We start from the raw sequence: 22,333 nt of genomic DNA, 5'->3' as shown, positions 1-22,333 counted from the left end.
AAGCTCCAGTTCGCCTCTTTGCTCCGGAGACTGAGCTCTAACGTATTTCAGTTTGAAAACGTTCAAACGTAAATAATGTGGAATCCCACTTGACCTCTTTCCTCCAAAATGTGTTCGTCCATTTGAGACGGAAACAAACTCGATCCTGAACGGACGGCAACTAAAGAAATGCAGTGGCTCTGATTGACTGTAAACTTTGAATTTTGTTCATTTGTACATTTAAGACCTACAATATAGTTTCAAAGGAATGAAACTGAAAATAAAGAGCGTGATGATAAGCCCCGTAAAAAAAAAAAAAACGGTTAGACCGACACACTGAAACTCAAGTGGAACCTGTGCAGCGGTACATTTTGTTCTATTTGAAGAACATCCTTTCAGGCCTCAAATCTCTCAGGTTATTGGCTGTAACCTGCATATCGATTGTACTGAAGTAAGGGGGGGTTTGTTTATTTAGGTCTGTTTGTGTCAATCCTCTGTTTGCCTTCAGGTCAGGGTTGTGATCTTTTTCCCATTTTACACTATAAAAACAGCAGTTGAACACCAGCGTTTGATTATGAACAACTTTAAAAGCCATTCACTTCTCAGTTATTCTAGGTTTATAAGTTGTTGTTTTTTTTTTTAAGGAAATTGAGTTTGAAAAAATACAGAAGAATAAACGATAGATTTTCATTGTGGAAATCTATTTTCTTTTTGAAAGGAAAAAGTCCAATATGTGGAGCAGAAGTCAACAAGTGGAGCAACTCATTTAAACTGTTGACCTATTAAACAGATGTAACTAATAACATGAATAATATTAATTGTGCATTGGGTATTGTGCACGCTTGCCTTGACTAGAACACACATTTATTAGTTCTTCAGGTCTGCTGCTGTCAGTGTTGCATGCAAAGCCGTTGGGAAGACAGAAAAAAAACAAAACTCAACAAGTGTTATGTAGGAAAAGTTCTCATTTATTTCAGAATACAAAATAAACTAGAAACCGTTTTGGGGCTTTAAATCAGAACCGAGTTTCCTGTTTTCAACTGTTCCTGGAGCACCTACATATACATTTGTATATATTCTTCAGACTGCTGAGGATGCATATAAATATAGGAACCAAATTCAGGCAAACTCCCAATCCCACATCCTACAGTCGTATCACATACGACGTTAAGGCACAATGAAACTTTGATTTGGAAATGTCTCCGATTTGCTGTTAGGAAGACAATTTACCTTTTGACTTCACTTCACACTGACGGTGCAGCGATGTCTCAGCTACCGGCAGACCGCAATGCGTCAATATAAAGTGTGAGTTGCAGGTGATGCAGCCCGGTGAGACGTATTCTACGGGGTTTAGATTAAAAAAAAAAAAAAAAAAAAAAAAAAACTGCGAGGGTTGGCTTCAGCTTTCATGCTAAAAAAAAAAAAAACTCCAGAATTTTTTTTTTTTTGCAGATGCAGCAAATATTTCATGTCTGTGGTCTTTCACTTGACAGTAATGTTGAAATCGAAAAAAAACAAAACAACCCTGGAGTCAATGTTAAAGCATTTCTGGAGTTCGCTGCAGCATCCAGTCAGACCTCTTCGGTTCTATTACTCGTGTTTTCTTTTCTACTTGTTCCAATTTTTCATAGTTGTGGTATCAAAGACGAGACTGAAAATTGTTAACATGATAAAAAAAAAAAACAGTTTTGCTTTTTTTGTGTGTTTTTTTTTTTGGTTTTCGATCATCTGAACAAAACAAATCAGCGGGTTCGTTTCCACCTCGCATCATCATCATGGCTCCCGGCGAGATCGGATCACAAGAGGCCGGCTTTCACTTCCTCTCGCTTCCCCTTTAAATGCAAATAAACGAGTGGATTACGTCACGAAAAATGTACAAGCAAATAAGCGCGAGAGCAGGAACGACGTCGGAGCTCCAATGATTCATGTCAGATTAGTTCGTTCTTCTCCGCCGCTGTGGATCATTGAAGTGGGGTGGTGGTGGTGGTGGTGGTGGTGGTGGTGGTGGGGGGGGGGGGGGGCTCTGTCACAGCTGTGTGTCTGAAATTACATTTAAAAAAAAAGAAAACTAAACCCAGATGAGGCTCCGGAGAAACAAGCCTCATGTAGCGGCTCGTGTTTTAAAACGCTAAAAAGCTGCTTTCAGCAGACAGAAACCTTCAAGTTCAAGATTGAATGGAGGAGAACATTTTTTTTTTTTTTTTTTTTTTTTTTTTAAATCCCAAACTAAGGAACAAACCTGCGGTAACGTGTCGGGAACGAACACATGCTAAAGATAAAAAAAAACATGCCGAAGATCGGATCTCGGTGCGTCCCGGCCGCTTCGTGATCCGATCACGACGGGATGCGTGTTACAGGTGGAAGCGCGGCAGCACATTCAGGTGACTTTTCTACACACGTCAAGCTAAAGCAAACGTGTGACGTGTAATCCTACACGCGAAAAGTACACCAAGAAAAAAAAAAAAAAAAGGTCAAACACGCACAAACAGGTGACTTTTAATAGTTTTTCATTGTGTAGTTTTGTTGTGGTTGTCACATCTCTACACCCCCCCCCAAAAAATAAAAGAAAGACCTTCCACAGGTTGCAGAAAGGAAAGCTGAAAACAAGTGTATTTGGTTGAATAAACGATATGAAAATATTTAAAATCGTGACGGAGTGACGGTGACCTCACACGTATCCCGTGATGTCATATCCCGCCGCGGCGGGCTTCTTCGCCCCCTGCAGCCCGTGCGTGCTCAACTCGGAGCTGCCGGTCCCGCTGCGGATGAGCGTCTGCCCCCTGCTGGCGGGGTTGATGCCCCCCGCCTGCAGCGTGGGGTTGCGGTAGGTCTGCGAGGTGGTTCGAGCGCCCGCGCCGCCGGACACGCCGCCTCCCGCCGGGTACGGGTAGCCTCCCCCCTGTCGCCTCCCGCGGCCGCCGTCCCGCTCCTCGCAGCAGGACACGCACAGCATCCCGCCCCCCAGCATGGAAATGAGCGCGGAGGCCAGGCCGACGTACAGGCACTCCCCCAGCTCGAACTTCATGCTGGAGGGTATGGTCGGCCGGTAGAAGGTCTGAACCACCTCGTGCGTGGTCCACGCCACGGGTATGAGAGCCAGGAAGCCCGCGGTGAAGAACAACCCCCCGCCGGCGCCGGCCACGCGGCTCTTGACCGCGCCCGAGTCCTCCAGGCAGATCGTGCACTGCATCCCCAGGGCCGCGATGCCGATCGCGAGGACGGACAGCACCAGGGAGATGACCATGAGGGCCCGGGAGGCCTGCAGGTCGGAGGGCAGAGCCAGCATGGAGTTGTAGGTCTCGCACTGGAAGGCGCCCGTGCTCTGGTAGACGCACTCCATCCACAGGCCCCTCATGTTGGCCACGGCCGTGACGATGTTGGAGCCGATGTGGGCGGAAATCTGCCAGTAGGGAAGCACCGTGGCGACCAGCGTGCCCAGCAGGCCCAGCAGGCCCAGGAAGAAGCCTATCAGCTCCAGAGCTGCTGACGCCATGGCAACGACGCCTGTGAGGGAGGAGACCCAAAAGCAAATGCGAAATGAACGAGATGAAGAAGCAGGTTTTTTTGGGGGTTTTTTTTGTACCTAAGTGTAGTCGCAGTTTTTGGCACATGTGGTGACCGATGCTGATTGGTTAAAGGCTGCGCCGACAGTTTCAAATCGAGCCCGAGGTCTACGCCCGGAGCGGTGTAACGACCAGAAACGTTCCCCTGTGGAAGGTGACCACGGTAACAGCCACCGCCTCCAATGTAATCAATAACTGACCTTTCCCGACCCGAGATACCCGTCACACCTGTCTTCCTGTACTTTTCCAGTATGTTTACAGAAGCGGTCGAATTGAAATTCAAACGTGGTCATAAGGTCGTGTCGACGTTAACGTTTTCACTTCGACTGACATCCGAGACTCTTAACGCGCTTCTGATAGTGTCCAGTAACGAGAAAATAAAAACCCAGCAAGCCTGTGAAAGGTTGATCGTGCTTCAATCTTGCGACCGGCTGCCAAAGTTGATCGGTGGCCTCTTATTCGCACCAGAAGCAGCCTCGTGGTGTTCAAATATTACTACATCCTACAGATACCGTGGGCACATTCAAACCTACGTTCGGTGAAACGATTTGCTGCGTTTGTGGACAGCCCGCTGTAAGATTGCGTTATTTTCCAGGTTCTTCCTCGATATCTTCCGCTCTTTTTGGGGCGCAAGCCAATTCAAGCCAATTTGAAACATCTTCCGAATTGAACCGCATGAATTCATAGTTGAAAATAATGTGAACGCCTCGCTGACGTGATTTTTGCTTTTACACTCATAAAACCTCTTTCCCACCTGAGTACACAGCGACACGCACGCCGGCCCACTTTCACGCGTTTTACCTGAGAGAGGTTTCCGTCCAACCGGGCGCCGGACTGTAGTCGGTGATTTGATTATGTATCCTCTGCTGCAGGAGCTGAAGTTGCAGCTGGAGCAGGAAGAGGAGGAGGAGGAGGAGGATGAAGATACAGCAGAGCCTGCAGCCTTGTACAGATTGTATTCACCACTGTGGAAGTTGCTTCTCCAATAGAGAAAATGTTTTGTTTTTTTTCTTTGCCGTGTCAGACTCTGCCTGCTTCCTCAGACCCTCCACATTGTCACAGCTGATGTGCTGCTGCTGCTGCTTCTGCTGCTGCTGCTGCTTCTGCTGCCGCCGCCGCCGCTGCCGTACTTTCAAATGGCACTTACTCCGCCGGGAGCCAAAAAAAAAAAAAAAAAAACTTTCAAAACGAAAGCTGTTAAAGAAGAAATACAGTCCTTCGAGTTGAATAGGTTTCCTGTTAAAACGCCGGTGAAGCAGGACGACGGCCGGCGCTCCCGCACGTTGTGTCTCTGTCGCCGTCTCTCATCTCTTGTCTTGGTCAGATGCTGCGCTCTCCTTGTTTTTTTAACGGTGTGGTCTCCCGTCCTTCATCCAGACCTTCACCTGCTGTCATGTACGCCGACGGCGGTGACGGTGACACGCGCATCCCGGGTGCCGGCCTGGTTAATCATTCTCTCATCTGTCTTTTCTCTCCAAAAAAAAAAAACCCAGACCTTTGGTACGCGGTCGGCCCCAAAAACCAAAAGTTCAGCGGACCCCTGTCGGAGAACGACAATTTTCAGGATGTTACTTTTCTGCGCGGTTGACGGTGGAAAAGTGTTTAATTCAGCAAAGTATTTAATCACCGACTTAAAAGAGAAGAAAAGAGCTCAAATCCTTTCATCTTTTAGAAAAAGGTGTTTTCAGCTCACTCTGCTGAAATCCCCAAAAATGGTTTGTGAGATTATTTTTTTGGGGGGGGGGGGTATTTTTTAATTAAAATCGGCAATGAAATAAAAACACCCCGAGTGATAAAATAACAAGAGACATTGTGAAGTGTTTTGGAAATAATTGGTTGTTATTTTTGGTCTAATTTTTGTGCTGCGTTTCCCTGTGGAGGTGAAGTCAGACAGCAAACTAACGGTCAGATGGGAGTCAGTTGGTTTCTTACCTACTTTCTTTTCATTCATTGCTCCACATGGCTTCCTTCTCCCTCAGTCGTTTGTTCATTCAGTCATTTGCGCCGTGACTTTCGTTGATCCAAGTCAATCACTCCAGTCACTTGTTTTAATTTGAATACCAGAGCAACGCTGTTGACTTTTGAGTTTTCCATTCACTTTCTTTAAATTTCAACAATATTCATCAGGACTTTTCTTTGTTTACAAACTGACATTTATTTTTTTGAATTCAGTGTTCAAATATCCATTTAACATGAAATCATAGAGATTTTTTTTTTTAAGCACACAGCAGACGAATCACAGGAAATTAGCATCATTGTAAAAATGTGATGATAAAATCTGGAACTTGATAACAACTGGCGTCAACTGTTATTAAACATAATGTTGAGACTATTTTTATACAAACTGATTAAATTCATAGTAAATTGATCAAGTTTGACAAAGGCTTTTAAGCACAGAGGACTAAACAAATGCAGGTAGTGATGATTGAAAACTAGTCTATAATCATCTTGCATGTATTTTTCTCCAGTTACTCTCTCACTCAGAAATATATTTTTTTTTATCTTTTAATTTTCCTTTCTCCCCTTATTTTTATTTCCTTTTTTTTTTTTTTTTTTGCATAAACAGTCAAATTTGAAGATGTTTCGCTTGGAAATTATGTTGTGAAGACGTAGTTGTGATCTTTATGATTTTGTGGTTCAGAGCGTGCTGCAAGAAATTAAGCCTTTCACGCGGTTTAAAGAGGATCAGTGATTAAACCGATTTGAAAATTCATCTTGTCATTTAACTTGTAGTAGAGATTTGTATTTAAATAGACAAAACATAAGCTTTAAAATTCAGGAAACAAATGAAATGTGACTTGAATATGCAAATGTGATTTAAGGCATACAATTTTTTTTATTATTATTTATTCATTTTGCTATTTCTATTAAATGTTAAAATATTAATTTATCATTTAAAGATAAATTTTTTTTTTTTTTTTTAAATTTTTTACATTTAAAAAGAAAATAGAAAAAGAATCTAAAAATCTGTAAATGTCTGGAATCATTTTAATGGCACCTTCCTGACTCCATACACAAACTGTTTTCAGCCTTCCATAAACTATCGTGAATTTACTGCTTAGTTAAGCTGACACCAAACTTGGCCGCCTCCTGTGTGTCGTTATTTATCAAACGTTTGCTGGCTGAGATGCTGAAACAGAAAATCATAAATGCAAATGATACGTACCATGTCAGGGTATCTCCAGATGACAGACAAGGACACTTCTCGTCCTCCCTTGTCGATCGGTGTCATCTAAACTGTTCCCACGTGCCATCAGAGTGTGTGTTTCGGTGTCAGTTATTACGGTCGCCCAGTTCGCCGCTGATCCGGTCCTCAAACTTGAGCCTTTGGGTTTCTAATCCGTACAACCGGCGCTCACATGGCAGCAGCATCATAATGGGATTAGCCTGTAATCCAGTCACTTCCCCTACAAAGCAGACTGAGAGGGCAACGTCCACGCACTCAGAAACAACTGAGCCATTATTACCAACCACAGTGGGGCATTATCTGGGCACACTGCATGTTAATGAGGCAGCACAGGTCAGCCTGTGACCCTTTTGTCATACTGGTGTGACTAACATGGTGCTCAGTTACCATGAATGAATGAAAGGAACTCAGAGTACCAAACTTCGTAAATGACTCCGCAGCAGGCAAAAACATACGGCCCGAAAGCACGCGGACGTCTAAACGGTACACGTTCAACATGTCAGTCCTTTTTAAATGAATGTTAATCTGCTCAGAACAAGATTTTTAGAAACCTGGCTGCTGGGAATTTGCTCCCATTCACCCTCAAGCGCATTAGTGAGGCTGATGTTGGCCGATAACAGTCACGCCTTCCCGTTAATCCCAAAAGTGTGGAGGGGTGAGGTGGAGGTCAGGGCTTTCAATTCAAGTGATGGAGAACAGTGCTATTTCTGTGTTAGCCAAAACAAGAGGGTTTGTACTAAATTAAGAGGGTTTTATAGTACAAAATCCCCTCTTTTTTTGTGACTAACAGGAAAACTATGTTCAGGGCAGCACAAAAGAATATAAAAGGATTTTGGAAGATATATAGTTTAATTGTCTCAGACGGTTGAAGCCCCAGATGAACTTTTGAATCAGTGTTTTCCCACAAAAACATACTATAATTTGGCTATTTTAATGGGCAGTATGAAAAGTCGGGTGGATTACAATCAGCAAAAAACTCTTTTGATGTTCATATGAATACCTGAATATGATTTTAAAACAGACTTGAGAAATTGTGAATATGTTGTTTTAGGTTATATTCACTGAAACCAAAGAAAAACAAAAAAAACCATGAAAACCAAAAGCCTGCTTTCTTATGCATGATGAGCGTCCACATACTTTTGGCTATATAGGAAACACACTGCCACATACTGCCAGAAGAGGGGGCCCTTTTCAGATTCTCTTTCACCGTTTTCAGGTTCAAACTTTATATCTGTAACCCTGAGAGACCAAAACAGACCCATTTTTTTTGTTTTTGTTTTTTTTGTTTGAGGGTGTATAAAGGGTTTTTAATGCAGAGATAGCAGGTCAACAGTATCTGCCACGTAGAAGTGTATACATCATCTCAAAGCTGGGAACCTGAATATTAATTTGAGTTACAAGGTCACATGTTGACCCATAAGTACACTGAAACAGTTGTTGATTTTATTTTTTATTTCATTCTGCAGTATTTAATTATTCACAAAATTACATCGACCTATAAAAAAATCCGTACTGTCCTCTATACTAGATTTAAAAACAGTAGTGCACGCTTATCTTTCCTGTTCAGTCCAAAGTGTTTTTACACAAAGCTGTACATTTAATTTCTTTTGATACTTTTCTGCAGCTCTTTAGTCTCTGATGCCAATCTATTATTGAGTGGGCGGTGTGTGGCGTTGACCTACAAGTCAAAGGTCAAGGGTTATCCAGTGATGTTGGACTGAGCACAAAGATGAGAAAGACCTGACACGCTTTCATATCACACCATCTTACGTTCATTTCCTGTAGACTAACCCGAACAGTAAAACCATAACGCCTATAATGTTACTATTCATCGTAATGTAAACCCAACTTTAAACCAAGTCTTCACTAAAAATGTATAATTTATGACAGGGGGATTGGGGCTTCCTTTCTTTACTCAAAAAAATTACACCGTTTCTTTTGATGTATTTATTTTTTTGATGTGTTGCTTTCTGGAAATAGAAACGTGTTCATTTCTTCTGACAGTGTCTAATTACTCATTAGATTCAGGTGTGCCGAAGAAAACAGTCTGCTGGAGTGAGAGTGGTTGTTTTTTTTTTTTACCTCCTCAGTCTCTCGTAATGATCCTATCTGGCTCTTTCACTGATCTATAGTGACCTCTAGTGGCCAAAGCAGAAAACTGCAACGCACAACAGTAACATGTCACTCTTCCCGTTCATTAATTAACTAAACGTTCCCGGTATCTCTGACCGAGCTGCTCAATCTGTATTTAAATGATGCTCCAATTTTCCTTCACCAGTGGTTACCAGTAAAGTAACAATACAAATGTGAGCGTGAATGAAAAATCACTGGGATCTGGACACAGAAACACAAAGCCTCTATGTGCCCTCCTCTGACAGCCAAACAGACTTCATGACCAGCCTGCTAAGTACCAGGATTGTGCTGTGTAGTCGATGGACAACAGAAGAGAGCAGTGGATGCCAGCTGTACTCACACATTAACTTTAGTACTGTTAATCATATCTGATTATGCTGATTGTCACAAATCTTTTTCATGAACACGTCCTGCAAGGATGGAGCCAAATTCAACGTTTATCCTCCTGTTTGGTCGCCTGGTGAATAAATGTCCTCTTTGTTCTGTTTTGCTTGAAATTAAAATTATACAAAAAATATCTGGCTCTTAAAAACCAGAAATGCCTTTTTTTTTTTTTCCCACATCTCACTGTGTCCTGGTGATGGCGACATGGAGACTTGTTGTATTTACAGATCTTCGCTTATCCTTTGATCCCATCATTGTTCATTTTTTTTGGCCTTGCAGTTGTTTTTTGCTGATTGAACTTGGGGAGGCTTTTTCAGGTGGAAATTATAAAGAAAAAAAACCCTGTAAAAAAATTAAATAAGAATTCTTATGTCTGAAAAATATGGATTTCAAATTTTTTTATTGTTATTATTATATGGGTAGCAATCTTTTTCAAAAAAGTTTTTAGTGCATCACAATTTATTTTCAATTCATTTATTTTACCTATTGATTTTATTAGAGTGTTTACAGCGTAAGGTAATACCTTTCTCCATATCATGTCATTCATGAGTCCACAGATTACATAAATGAGGCTTTTGATTGTGAAAAAAGTAATTTATTCATAGATGTATACTCCTTTAGATTGAATGAACTCTTCCTACAATCAGAATTCACAACAATGATTTTTTTTTTTTTAAGTTTTTCCATTTTGTGACATCAATAAACTCACACATATTGATAATAATAATAATTGAAAGTAAAAAATAACTTTATTCACGTGTGTTTTTGGTTTTTCCTTTGATGTTTGAGTGGAATACTCCTTTAAAGGAATATTTTCAAAACAAATTCCATTCAAATGGCAAAAAAAAAAATGCTCCGTAGTCATGGGGTAATAATTCACCAGTGATTGGAGCAGATCAGTGTGTGCAATGCAGCAGCAGAGGTCTCTGTTTGGCGGTCCAGCTGTCAAACTGAGGCCCTCCCAGGAGCAGAGGAGCTGACCAATCACAGAGTTATTTAAAGTACCACCTTGGGCTCCACTGGCCAATCGGGACGTTTTGAATCCAGCCGGAAACGCAGATGTTTTAACCCCGCCCACAGTATCAGGAAATAAAATATTAGAAGGATTTGTCCCACGCGTTTTCCTAATGCTTTACTTAATAACCGCGGTCATTGGGTGTAAAGTGCCAGATTGGCTTCAATCGACATTTATTAACGTAATATGTTTCTGACATTTCAAATCTTTGCCTGTGAGCCGTGCACACGTGCAAGTGGTCGGTCTTCAAAGAGACCAAACGTCATTTATAATTTCCTCTATTTAAAGTTTTCTTACTTGTTGGTCAAAGTAAAGAGCGCTTTTGTTTAAATTGGCATCTTATTTTCAAAAATGGTTACCTATGTTTCAGTTCGGTATGTGTATAACATTTCAAACAACATATTACTTGTGTAAAAATGTAACTTTTACACCAAATACTCCACGAAGAAGGAAGCCTTTCGAAGGCGAGTAAAAACACGAGCAGCACCTTCATAAAAGTGGAATATCAGCAAGCAAAAAGGCTGTTTGGGGGATTTTTATTCATGCCGAATAAACAAGTAGTGCCAGTTGTGGGAAATGGCATCGAGTCATGCTTCGTGAGTCATGTGTTTTAACCGATGAGCACGGGCCAGTTGAAAATCCCCACTTTTTTCAACGGAGAACGTCACAGGGAGACCGGCCAGACTGAAGTCTACCCTCATCTCTCCCCCAGGAGGCTCTGCTTCCCAGCCCCTTTGTTCAGTCTAGCCGGTGGGTTGAGTCAGAGGGAGGCTGTGCTAACCCGACAGCTTCACACCACCGTGGGAACAACCGACGGAGAGGCTGAGAAAGAGGCCGTAAGAACAGACATCGTCGGAAGGCTATCTGGAAGCCGCAAGACCGAGACGCGCGTAAAAGTTGTCTTTTGGAGTGCTGCTGATGCTGCGTTCGCTTCCCGTCCGGACCCGTGCGTTGTGCGCCAGCGAGCCAGTGTTTCGGCTTCTACAAGCAGCGGTACACGTCGGTTATCTCCGCTCTCCGGTAGCCGCATTCAGCCATCCTCCAGAGGAGGAAGGAGGAGAGAAAAAAAAAAACCAACAAAAAAAAAACCAACCAACAAATGAACCGGCCGGCTCCGTGCTGAAAGAAAGCCCTGGCCGGTGTATTGCTGACAGTGTGCAGTTGTTGCCATCATCCGCTGAATCCACGCTGACTCTCCCTTTCAGTTTCTGCTCAGCATCCATATTTGCATCCCAGGGAGTGGCAGCCACTAATCCCCCCCTTTTTTCCCCTGGCGAGGAATTGAAAGTTGGCCGGTGCTCGGACACCCCCTCGGACGTTGCATTTTCACAAAAGGGAAAGGTGAGTGTTTTTCCTGCATGGTTTTTTTTTTTAATTTTTTTTTTTTAATATGATTTCTTGGGAGGGACTCAGGGGTGGAAGTGAAGGGCAGTCTAGACCACGTTGCCGCAGTAAGCTACAACAATAGATCAAACTGGCGTTGTGTTACATTTTGTTGAAGTGTGCATCATCATCATCGCTTCCATCCTGTTTTTTGTTTTGTTTAAAAAATAAATAAATAAATAAAAAAAAAGCAGGTGTCGATTGGAAAATGAATGCAGGCCTTCCTTTAGAAAAAAAAAACCCATTAGGCTATGAGTCGACACACACACACGGGGGGCCTTATTTTTGACTTCACTTATATCAGAACCATCAGGTTTGATAGGATTGATTGCCCTAAAAATTTAAAACGCTCCTGGATGAGTGTGTATAAGATGGAGAAGGATTTCCTTAGCTCTGCCTGGGATCTGCTTGCTATTCTCTGCTAATACCCAGTGTGTAGTTTAAAAAAAAAAATAATAAAAAAAATAAACCTCAACCAGATGTGTGTGTTGTTTATTGCAAGGCTATAATATCTTCTTAATGGGCTCTGGGCCATGATTTGTAGGCCGGTGCCCCCTCTTGGGCACCGGCCTACATTAGCTTCCAGTCGTTTTTATTACTGGGCTGAAATTGTTAAGTTCACCATGAATGGACATATGAAGAGGCGGGGTGTTATTAATGATCATAAATTTACCGTGACAACGTCGTGTCACGATAAATAAAACAACTATAATAGTCTGATTGTAATAGCACACGTCTAAATGTGAAGCTGGATTTCCAGGTTAAAATAGCTGTCAAAAAAAAAATACTTAGTGGAGGTAAATGGAACTTAAAAGATTATGTCAGTTATGATCTGTGGGAGTTTCTCTGTGCTGCTCAGTGGCACTTCAGCGGTACTACTACAACTCTTGAATAGATCTGTGTCTGTCTGAACATATTCATGGCCAGAAATTAGCCCGTAACGCACAGAAGTTGTTTTTTTTTTTTACCTGCTTCTCTTACCAACGTCTCCTCCCTCCAGTATTGGTTTGCAAAGGTTCTTCAGATTCTTATTTGTCAACAAATCCCAGTATTTTAGTAACGGCCAACTGTGGGCCATAAAGTTGTTCAAGTTTTTTATTTTTTAAAGGCCTCTTTCTTGCTCAGATTGTTGGGTTTTTTTTGTGCTCTGATGAAATATAAATTTGCAGTGGTTCACAAAAGGGAAAAATAAATGTCTCAATCCCCATGCTGCTTCTACTGCAAGAATCTCTGCAAAGATCTAAAGTTTGCACACAGTATGAAATAAACTAATATTGAAGTCAAGATAAGACTGTAGATTGCCCAAATGTTTTGAAAAAACTTTTGGAAACTGCCTTTTTATTTTATTTTAATTTTTTACATTGTTATTCTGCAGACTTTACACACACCTATTTTGCTTGCCTGTCAATTTTCCTAGTTATCCAACCCCATTATCGGGGTATGAGGGGAGAGGGTGGGGGGCGAAATATTAGGAACACCTTTCAATGTAATGCAGACTACTACAATCTCAATGAAAACATCTTTAACTAGGACTCTTCTGACAACAGCAACAAAAACTGAAAACGTAAAAGCTTTTTAAAAGTAGAATGAATAGCAAAGCTGTTGCACTGAATTGCATTATATTGCACAGGTGTTCCTAATAAAATGCTCCGTGAGTGTTTATTGTTGTCCTGCTGCAACAGTCCGGTCCTCTCACACAGAGCTGTCAGCTTGTTCACCTATTACTCCGTTAATTGTTCCCATATTTACCTCCTTTCGCAGCTGAACATGGAGAACGACGGCCACCACTCCCTCATCTAGTGCCTTGACCCGCAAAGCCTTCATCCCCCTCCCCGCACCCCCGGGGAGGACGCTCTCAGGTCCCCGGCCGTCTCCCCCCACCCCCCACCCCCCCAACCCTCCACCCCCTCCGCTACCGTAGAATGAACATGCTCAAGTCCAGTGGGCTGAAGATCCCTGGCCGCGGGCCCAAGCATTCCAGCCCAGTGGGAAGGACCTCGGCGGGCGGGACGTCCAGCCCCGTCGCCCCTAAAGACGGTAAGTCACTTCCTCCCCCTCCTCCTCCTCCTCCTCCTCCTCCTCTTCCTCCTCATCCTCCTCATCCTCCTCCTTGACCCCCGTGGAAAATATTTACTTCTCATCACCGGAAGTGACTTGGACTTTTTTTTTTTTTTTTTTTTTTTGTGAATGACTCAGTGGAGTACAGCTGCCTTATATTACGTGCTCACGTGGTTTAAAAAAAAAAAAAAGTGTCCCTTTATGATACAAAAGCGTGGAGGGAGGAATGTGTCGAGTCAGCAGTTACAGCTCATCTTTGGGGAAACGTTTCCTTTGGCCTCATCTTCCAGTCTACCCGCCAACTTTGGCAGGGCTACTTGTTTTTCTTGTTGGCTTTCCATTTAAAGTAGTCTATATTTATTATAGAACATAATGAATAGTTATGTTTTATTAGACTTTTCTTTCCAGCTTGCCCAGTTTATATGTGGCAACTTTTGCTTTCAGATCTTTTATTTTTATGAATTCTGTCTTTTGTAGTTTTTTTTTAAAAGCTGCACTCGTAATTTTTTGCACCAACAAAGGATTTGATTATAATGTGAAAGGTGGTCCGACAGAAAACAATCACCTGACTCTGCAGTTTCCCTCTGTCAATCAGTGTTTTAGTGTCTTTTAGCTCAATATTTTGGTTTTACATCCCACAACTTCGTTATCGGCTCGTTCACACTCACACTGTCCAGCTGCAGCAGACAGATGTTTACAGTGAAAAAGCCTCTTATAACCCACTCTGTATAACATGTCCAGTACCAAACATATCCAGCTGGTTAACGTAGCGGAGCTAATGGAGCTACGTCGGCGAGATTTTCTCCTCAGTAGATGGTGGAGACCAAAAACGGAGCTAAAGGGCGAGTAAATATGGAACTTAGAACCATCAGAGGGCTAAAATATGACCGCAAATAAATGATAATAATGATCTCTGTCTGCGGGATGTGCAAATAAATAGCTGTTTTTTTGGCATATAAACTTTACAAGATGATAAAACAATAGTTTTGTGTTTACAGCTGGCTGTGTTGATACTTAACAGTGGAAACCTCCCCCCCAAAAAAACAAGTTAATGCTGATTTAAACTGAGCTTATTAATTTTAAAGCAGATACAGATTGGTCTGTGCTGTAGAGTCGACTTAAATCACATTAACGACATGTTTCCTACATGAGCGTGGTTAACTTAACATTCCCAAGAAATGCACTCTTTGTTCCTGTTTGTAGATAAAACAATGAAACCATCTATTACTGACCCATTTTTTTTTATTTTTTTTTTTTAAGATTTGCATCTTTCATACATTGTGCTACAGACAAGTTATAATTAGAATATCGTCCCGCCTTTATCCCCGAGACATTTTAAAGGCGCATACCTGATTTTGTTTGACACAAATTCAACCGTGCAAGCTGCTGGGAAAAAAAATAAAACCCAGCAGTAACACACAATTAACTAACCTCTTGTCTGCACAAAGTAGTCACAGCTGTTCTCGCCCCTTAAATGCAAACCACAGCGTTTATCCTCTACAGTTTTAAGCTCACATGACAGCCCCGCACGCACGTGTCACTTCTGCTGCTGCTAAATTACAGCTTCGCGCTTCCCGGCCTGAAGGGCGCAGAGCCGAAGAACAGCCGACCTCCTGTAGCTTGTTCCTGTCCAGCGTCGGCGCGTACGGGGAAAAGCCTTTTTTTTCATCAGAGGCAGCATACAAGTGTGTCGCGGCTCACGCGGCTCACGAGAGCAAGGCAAAAAACTAAAAACGATTAGGGCAATAAAAGTTACAAATCACTTCACTGCACTGTGAGTAATGTTACGTAATATTATATGCAAATTATTTTCTTAGTTTAACTGTCGGCGGATTCGACCAAAAGCTGCTTATTAGTGACCTCTATCTTCCTCCAAGTTCTTAAGCCGAGAAGGAAACCGTTCCCGCTTCCCAGAAGATTGCAAAAAGCTTTAGCATATCTTTGACAGCTGAATATGTTTGTCTGTAAATCTGTAAACAATCTGAGCACAAGAAAAGACATTCCTTCCTTCCTTCCCTGGTTTGTTAAGGCCAATTACACCCATTTTCAAAGAGAAATAAACAAACATCTCTTTTTCATTTGTCTGTCTCAAGTTTGTGTTTTGGTCTGGAGGTCATTTTCGTTCCTCCCTTTTGTGGAAGGAGGAGCGGCGCGCATTTGCGTCTGAAATCATCCTGAACGCGTCCATTACCAGCTCCAAAAACTAATCCCTTAATGTTGCGTGCGGGACTGAAGCGTTCTGGCCTGTCAGCTGTTACCGTAGGTGGCTGGTTCGTATGCGACGAGCGCTCTCTTTAAAATCCTTGCCGGAGCTCACACACAGTTTCTCTCTACCATTTGTGACCTCATTAGTTTGCTCACATCCTGTTTATACCCAAAAGAAAAATACACAATCAGTACGACTGTGGCGCCGCTTTGAAAACATGGGTTTTATTCAGCCCAGGCCTGTTATTAAGGGTTCGACAGACAGTGAGCCATGCTGAAGGCGAACTGAGTTGACATGACTTGCTGTTTGTGACATCTTAACTTTCCTTTATTTATTGATTCTTTTGATTTTTGTTTTTGTAGTGGTTATCATGTTCGCCTCAGAGGTGCCCGGTTCGAGACCGGGTGGAAACATTCTTTTTTTTTGGTCTATTTTGGGACCCCGTGTAGGGTTTCCAGAGTATAGTGGTTATCAATGTTTTTGATTTAGACAAGGCCCTTTGCGAAAGGTTGGACAATGGGTTTTCCTTTGTTTTTTTTTTTGTTTTTTTACCATTGCTGACTCCATACGAGTTTCCATAGTGTAGTGGTTATCACGTTCGCTGAACACGCGAACGGTCCCCGGGGTCGAGACCGGGTGGAAACGTTGTTTTTCATCCACACAAGGCCTGTTATTAAAGGTTCGACAGTGAGCCAAGCTGAAGCCGAATATACGAGCGCCTGGGGACTCTCAAGTTATGTGTTTTAACGGGAAGATACCCACTGTATGATTATATCCTTCTTACATCATATATATATATCTATATATATATAGATATATAGATATATATAGATAGATATATATGTACTGGGGGACTCACATTGAACACATGTAGGGTTTAGTTTCCTGCCCCAGATAGTCTCAACACTGACCAGGTCTCGAACTCCAAATCTCAACCCCCTGTTTGTTGGTTTTAGCCTGGAAGACTGTGAGAAGGGGCCACTGTGTCGGAAGCTGGCAGAGTTTACTTTGCTAAATTTAAAGAGCTGTTTTGGCCTCTTGAGGAAGCTGCAGTCGAGGAATGAATAGAGGAAAGTATCCGTGGCTTCCTCCAGCCTCTTTTGATGTGAAAATAACAGAGCGGGTGCCACCTCTTGTGATGCAGCGACCTTGGAAGCTAGTTTCTGCAACAGAAAATATCTGAGCTGTATATGTAGGCTGTTGGCTGTGTGAAGACGTACAGCATTTTTTTTTTCCATTTAAATGGCAATTTAAGGGCTATGACATACACCAGAAGTCGTAGACTGGATTAAAATCGACATACATCACCATATAAAGTCCAGTGGGTATGTTTCGGGCACCATGGATAAAGACTGCAGCTGTGTACCCTGATTGTGTGGATTTATTATGACAAACTTTTTGTTAGCGTCATAGTTTGCCCCACATGCGAAAGGTCCCTGGTTTGAAACCGAGTGGAAACAGTTTTCGACAATGACTCATGACCTTTGTTTTTTTTTGTTGTTTTTTTGGGTGTGGGGGGGACAAGGCCGAACACAAGTCATCAGTGTCTGTTGGTGACATCTTGATTTTCGCAATTTAAAAAAAAAAAAGTTACAGACCAACTATGTCTTTCTCCAGTAAACGGTTAAATGTGAGACCATGTGATGCAGCATGCTTCAGATCACCTGTAGCCTGTAGAATCAGGCCAAATAAACCAAATGATTTGCCCCTCACATGTAGGTCATGGCACTCTCACTCACTCACACGCTAAATGTCCAAAAATGATACTGCATGGAAACACAGTACATTTAAAAGCAACAAATTGATCAAAAAGTCAAAATCATTCAGGCTCAACACCCCCCCCCACCCCATCCCCTCCTCCACCTCCATCTGTTACTGTGTGAGTGCCGCTCAGCCTTACGCAGCTGCTCCGAACCACTGCCCAAGACAACCGCGCGATATCAGCCCCGACTGACTGATAATCCCCATTCAACACAAAAAGAAAGCACAAGTTAGAGAGGGAAGGTAGTAATTGTGGCAAATGATCGTAAATAAACAGAGTTAAAGAGGCCACAGAAAGAGGGGTGTGTGTAACTAAACTAGGGAGAGATGAGGGGATAATTGGGAGGAGGAGGAGGAGGAGCGGGAGGAAGCTGTGGAGGTTTCATTGTGCCGAGCTGATGAATAGTGGGATTCAGATGGTGGTGGGAGGTGGCCAAGCACAATAGTGAAAGTAAGGGCTGTGTTTCCAAGTCTTCCTTCTGCCGAAGGATCCTTTTACCCTCGCTCCCCCGTTGCCTCAGCAACCCCAATCATGGGGTTAGCTCAGGTTTTCGATGCCACGCTGGGTCCCGGTGGATCACATGTTGCATCGTTTGAACCTTGTGTATCCTGTTCAAAACAAATCCCTGCAGATGATTCGTCATTGTTTTAGAAGTGGTGGTGAGTTGTGTTTGTTTTCATCTTCTGTCTTATTTTTTCAACTGCAAAATGTCCACCTCAGCACATATCTCAGTAAAAGATAAGTCAAGTGTTTTATTTCCCAAAATGAATTAATGGCTCATACTTTACTGTCTTTTTGCATAAAAAAAAGAAAGAAATCCAATGTGGAGTTGCATTATGGGAAATGTTGTTAATTTTAGGAAGTAAAAGTCGGGATATTTTGGCCTCTGCACCTTTTGATATGTGCTTCTTGCAAGGGCCACAACTTACTGTAAGTACAATACTAAATCACTGCAATATTCGAATGTATTATTTCAAGTTCAATCTATGGAAAGTTGAATATAAAAATGGAAAATTGGTCAAATTGGAGTATTTTATTTCTATTTATTCACTGGGCTGCTTTGAAAGTGTTCGGATTTAAGTGTCTGGCTCAACTTGTGTCTGATTGGCTCGTGCATCTCTTCTTGTAATTAAATATACCTAAAGCTGTTTATGGTAACAGATGATGAGATCGACAAATGATGAACGCTAATTGAAGCGACCTTTATACCAGGAGGGTTTCTCTGGTACATCTCCGAACTATCTCTGGTGCCTCGGACGGAGTTCATCATCCAGCTGTTAATATGTAGAATATATTAAAATATTAATAAAGTTGAATAAGAATATGGGTCAATATGGGTCCAACACAGGTTACAGCTGATGCTTGATGTCAGTTTCCCCTTTGGCGCCGTCCATTCTGACACATTACTGATAAACGAGTGCTCCCGACTCGTCAATATCTTTTTGTTCAATACGAAAATGATCACATTCCCGAAAAAACGTCCAAACTGTATCATCGAGTTAACCCCTTCCCCTCCCCCATTTTTGAAGTGGCATGCATTTGCATTTGTATCTCGTGTAACAACATATGGAAATAATTGGGGCATAAAGTACATAAAGCACAACCAATTGGGGCCCCACGGAGCCCCCCGGGCCCTCTCTCAGGGTGTCGGGGAGACAGTCCTGGCACCAACGTTTCCTGCACGCACACACACACATGCAAACAGGCACACACACACAGACACACACTCACAGACACACACGAACACACTTTTACTGGCAGCGCGGTGCAGCAGACCGCATGCTAATGGTGCCCTGCTCGGGTTTACAGGCTGCTGTGAAGAAAAAAATAAATAGATGCAGCTCATCTGTGTGTCAAACAGGCAATATCACAGGGCAGCGTGGGTGGGGTGGGTTGGGTGGGTTGGGTGGGGCGGGGGAGTGGTTAATCACCGGCACATCACAGATACCGGCGCTCTGACCCACTTTTCACAAGGAATTAGAGTATCGCCTAATCTTGCCCAACACAAACTGCACTGTTGTGCTGGATGCTGACACGCAAGCTTCTTCTTTTTTTTGTTTAACTGACAGCATGACACGGTCAGACTGGATGAATAGTGTGAAGGCGACTCTACACGACTGTGAATGAGGACGCTCTCACAATGCTGCATACTGTTTACAACTTATCTCCGAAAATAACGACTTCACGTACGCGCACGTTTACGAGGTTAGTTTTATTTCATTACATTTTTTGTAACAGGTAGAATAACATAGCTTGTGTCTTTCTCCCCACCCCCCCCCCCCACCCACCCCCAAGGCCCTCCACTCAAGCCCACCACACCGACGAGGATCTCTGAAGAGGGCGATGATGTTTTGGGGGACTACACGGTGGGTGAGCAGGTCTGGGTCAACGGCGTCAAACCAGGAGTTATCGCCTACCTAGGGGAGACCCAGTTCGCCCCGGGACAGTGGGCCGGCGTGATACTGAACGACCTAGTTGGCAAGAACGACGGTTCAGTCGGTGGCGTGCGCTACTTCGAGTGCCAGCCCCTCCAGGGCATCTTTACGCGACCCTCGAAGCTCAACCGACAGCCGGTCGGCGAGGGGAGCGACAGCCACTCCACGGACTCGGCCCAGAATCAGACTCAGCAGGGCGGCGGCGGCGCCCCCGCTGGCCAGCGGGTGGTGGTGCCGCTCAGAGAGGGCCTGCTCAACAGCGCCGTGAAAACAGGAAATGAGTCGGGGTCCAACATGTCCGACAACGGGTCAGTTAAAAAAGGTGGCGATAAGGACCTTCGGGTTGGAGATCGAGTTTTGGTGAGTACGTTTGTGAAAACAGTTCCTGGCACTTAAAGTTCAATTCCTGACAGGAAACATTAGGGAAGTCTTAAATAACTGAATATACCTTATCTGGTAGAAACCAGATATGTCAGCACTCCAGGAAGAAAGAACATTTTCCCAGTTTTGTTGTCGGTATATCATTTATGCAAGCTCCATGATTGAGACCTTGGCATCAGGAGTTGTCCAAACTTTTCATCCATCCAATCAATTTTTTTTTTGTATCTACTTTTGTATGTTACATTTAAAGATTCGACAATTTACAACCTCTATTTTTATTCTGTCGATTATATTTCTTTTATTCTACTGCTGTCGCGAAACAAGTTCCCCTTGCGGGTTCAATTCAGGTCCATCCCTCCTTCCTTCACCTTTCATTTCCAGTGCGGGTTTTTTGGGGGCGGGGCCAGCTGTTTCCCTCTGTCCCTCTCTGTTTATGCTAAGCTGACAGTCTGTCGAACTCATCCCAGGCAGATATGAAAATAGAATAGTATTGACCTAATTATCGAAGCCTCTGCCAGAAAGACTCGTTAACAAATGTGAATATAAACAATATTTCCCTGCCAATGCATTTCTGGCAATTACAATTTATGATGTTGATTTTCTGTAACAACATAATCCATAGTAGCTGAGAGTCGTTGAGTAATGAGTCCCACATGGATGGCAAATTACAATTTCATGCAGGATGGATTCACGCCATGTAATGTGATCCGTTGGGTGGCAAAGTTTTGTTTTTCGTCCTTCTTTCAACCTTAATCCAACCTCCGCTGTACTTGGATCCGTTTTTCCATGAAATGGCGGTAAAACGTCGGCAGGAAGAACTTTTTCATCTGCTCGTTTTTCTTCGTTGACTCCCTTTTGTGCGTTCGGCGCTCGCTGCACGGAGTTATCGGGTTCACGTTGCTTTCCATTTACTGATGGGCACAGGGGATAGTTACATCAGATATCCCGGGCAGTTAAAACGGGGGTGGCGGGTGGGAGGGCTAGGGGGGCTGGAGAAGCCTTCCTCACTGGTCAATATTGTAAATCACTCCGGATTACTTTCAGCACTTAAGAGAGGAGAGCCCGCTGCTGACACATTGATCAGTGGATCCCTGCATTTCGCGAAGCCTCTCCTGTGTCATCTATCTTCCTTCGGGTGGACGCGCTGCCATCCAGATGTCTCTGGAAATCCAACACTGCCTCCGAAATTTGTTGAAATGAGCACAATGTGTGAAACTCAGATTGCACTTCTTCTTTTTTTTTCGTTTTCTCTGTGAGGTATTGAATTATGTTGATAGTAGCAGGAGCAGGACGCTGTTTGTTTTCTGCACCAGAGGCGTCTTTGGTCCGGCTCGCTCGCTGAGGAGGAAACTTGAACTTGTCATTTTTTGCTGACGTGTGTGTTTTAGATTTCTGCCTCAAGACGATGTTCCTCAGATTATCTTGAGAAAAATGGATTTTTTTTTTTTCCCAAAAGAGTGCCGAGCTCAGAGGCTGAACACAGGGTTACTGTTTCCCTTTGCCTTGGGACCTTTGACATCTGAGCAGGCAACGGGAGCATAAAACTGCCTCCCCGTCCTGAGCTTTAGTGTTTGACCAGAGCCCGCCTGTGCTGCCGGAGAGATCAGCAGAGGTTAAATGAGTGTTTTTTTTTTTCCAGTGGGACTGCATGTGATGTGGCTGCTGTTTATTTGGGTATTTTGAAAAAGCCTCTGAGATGCCCACAAGTTAGTGAAATGGCCCGTTCACTCAAGAATGCAACGGTTGTAGTGGAGTTAAATGGGTGTACATGGAGTTTTGTTAAACCCATAATTTCCAGATTATACTGGCTAATACTCTACTAATATTCTCGCAATAACTTCATTCAA

General features: G+C 43.1%; 2 protein-coding genes across 4 annotated transcripts in view; one reads left to right on the top strand and one right to left on the bottom strand.

The window, feature by feature from the left end:
* Positions 1-926: 926 nt before the first annotated feature.
* cldn2 (claudin 2) lies at positions 927-6,909 on the bottom strand. The gene is made up of 3 exons (XM_069145937.1): positions 6,709-6,909; positions 4,344-5,082; positions 927-3,483 (listed from the first exon to the last, which is right to left on the bottom strand). The coding sequence occupies exon 3, from the start codon at positions 3,470-3,472 to the stop codon at positions 2,648-2,650; it is 825 nt and encodes a 274-aa protein (XP_069002038.1). The 5' UTR covers positions 3,473-3,483; positions 4,344-5,082; positions 6,709-6,909; the 3' UTR covers positions 927-2,647.
* A 3,985-nt stretch (positions 6,910-10,894) lies between these two features.
* clip2 (CAP-GLY domain containing linker protein 2) overlaps positions 10,895-22,333 on the top strand; it is a 38,021-nt gene continuing 26,582 nt past the window's right edge. Inside the window, exons 1-3 of one of the 3 annotated variants that reach the window (XM_069145928.1) lie at positions 10,895-11,602; positions 13,406-13,681; positions 19,966-20,465. In XM_069145928.1, the coding sequence (XP_069002029.1) occupies positions 13,567-13,681; positions 19,966-20,465 (615 nt within the window). In that variant the 5' untranslated portion in view covers positions 10,895-11,602; positions 13,406-13,566. The remainder of the gene's footprint in view (positions 11,603-13,405; positions 13,682-19,965; positions 20,466-22,333) is intronic. The other 2 variants (XM_069145929.1, XM_069145930.1) reach the window with 2 other exon arrangements.

This window comes from Embiotoca jacksoni, unplaced genomic scaffold (assembly GCF_022577435.1).
Source record: "Embiotoca jacksoni isolate LCO1_2020_lvr unplaced genomic scaffold, fEmbJac1.0.p SCAF_13, whole genome shotgun sequence".
Lineage (NCBI taxonomy): Eukaryota > Metazoa > Chordata > Actinopteri > Embiotocidae > Embiotoca > Embiotoca jacksoni.
Note: the sequence above shows the minus strand (reverse complement) of the source record. Positions and strands in the feature narration are given on the sequence as shown.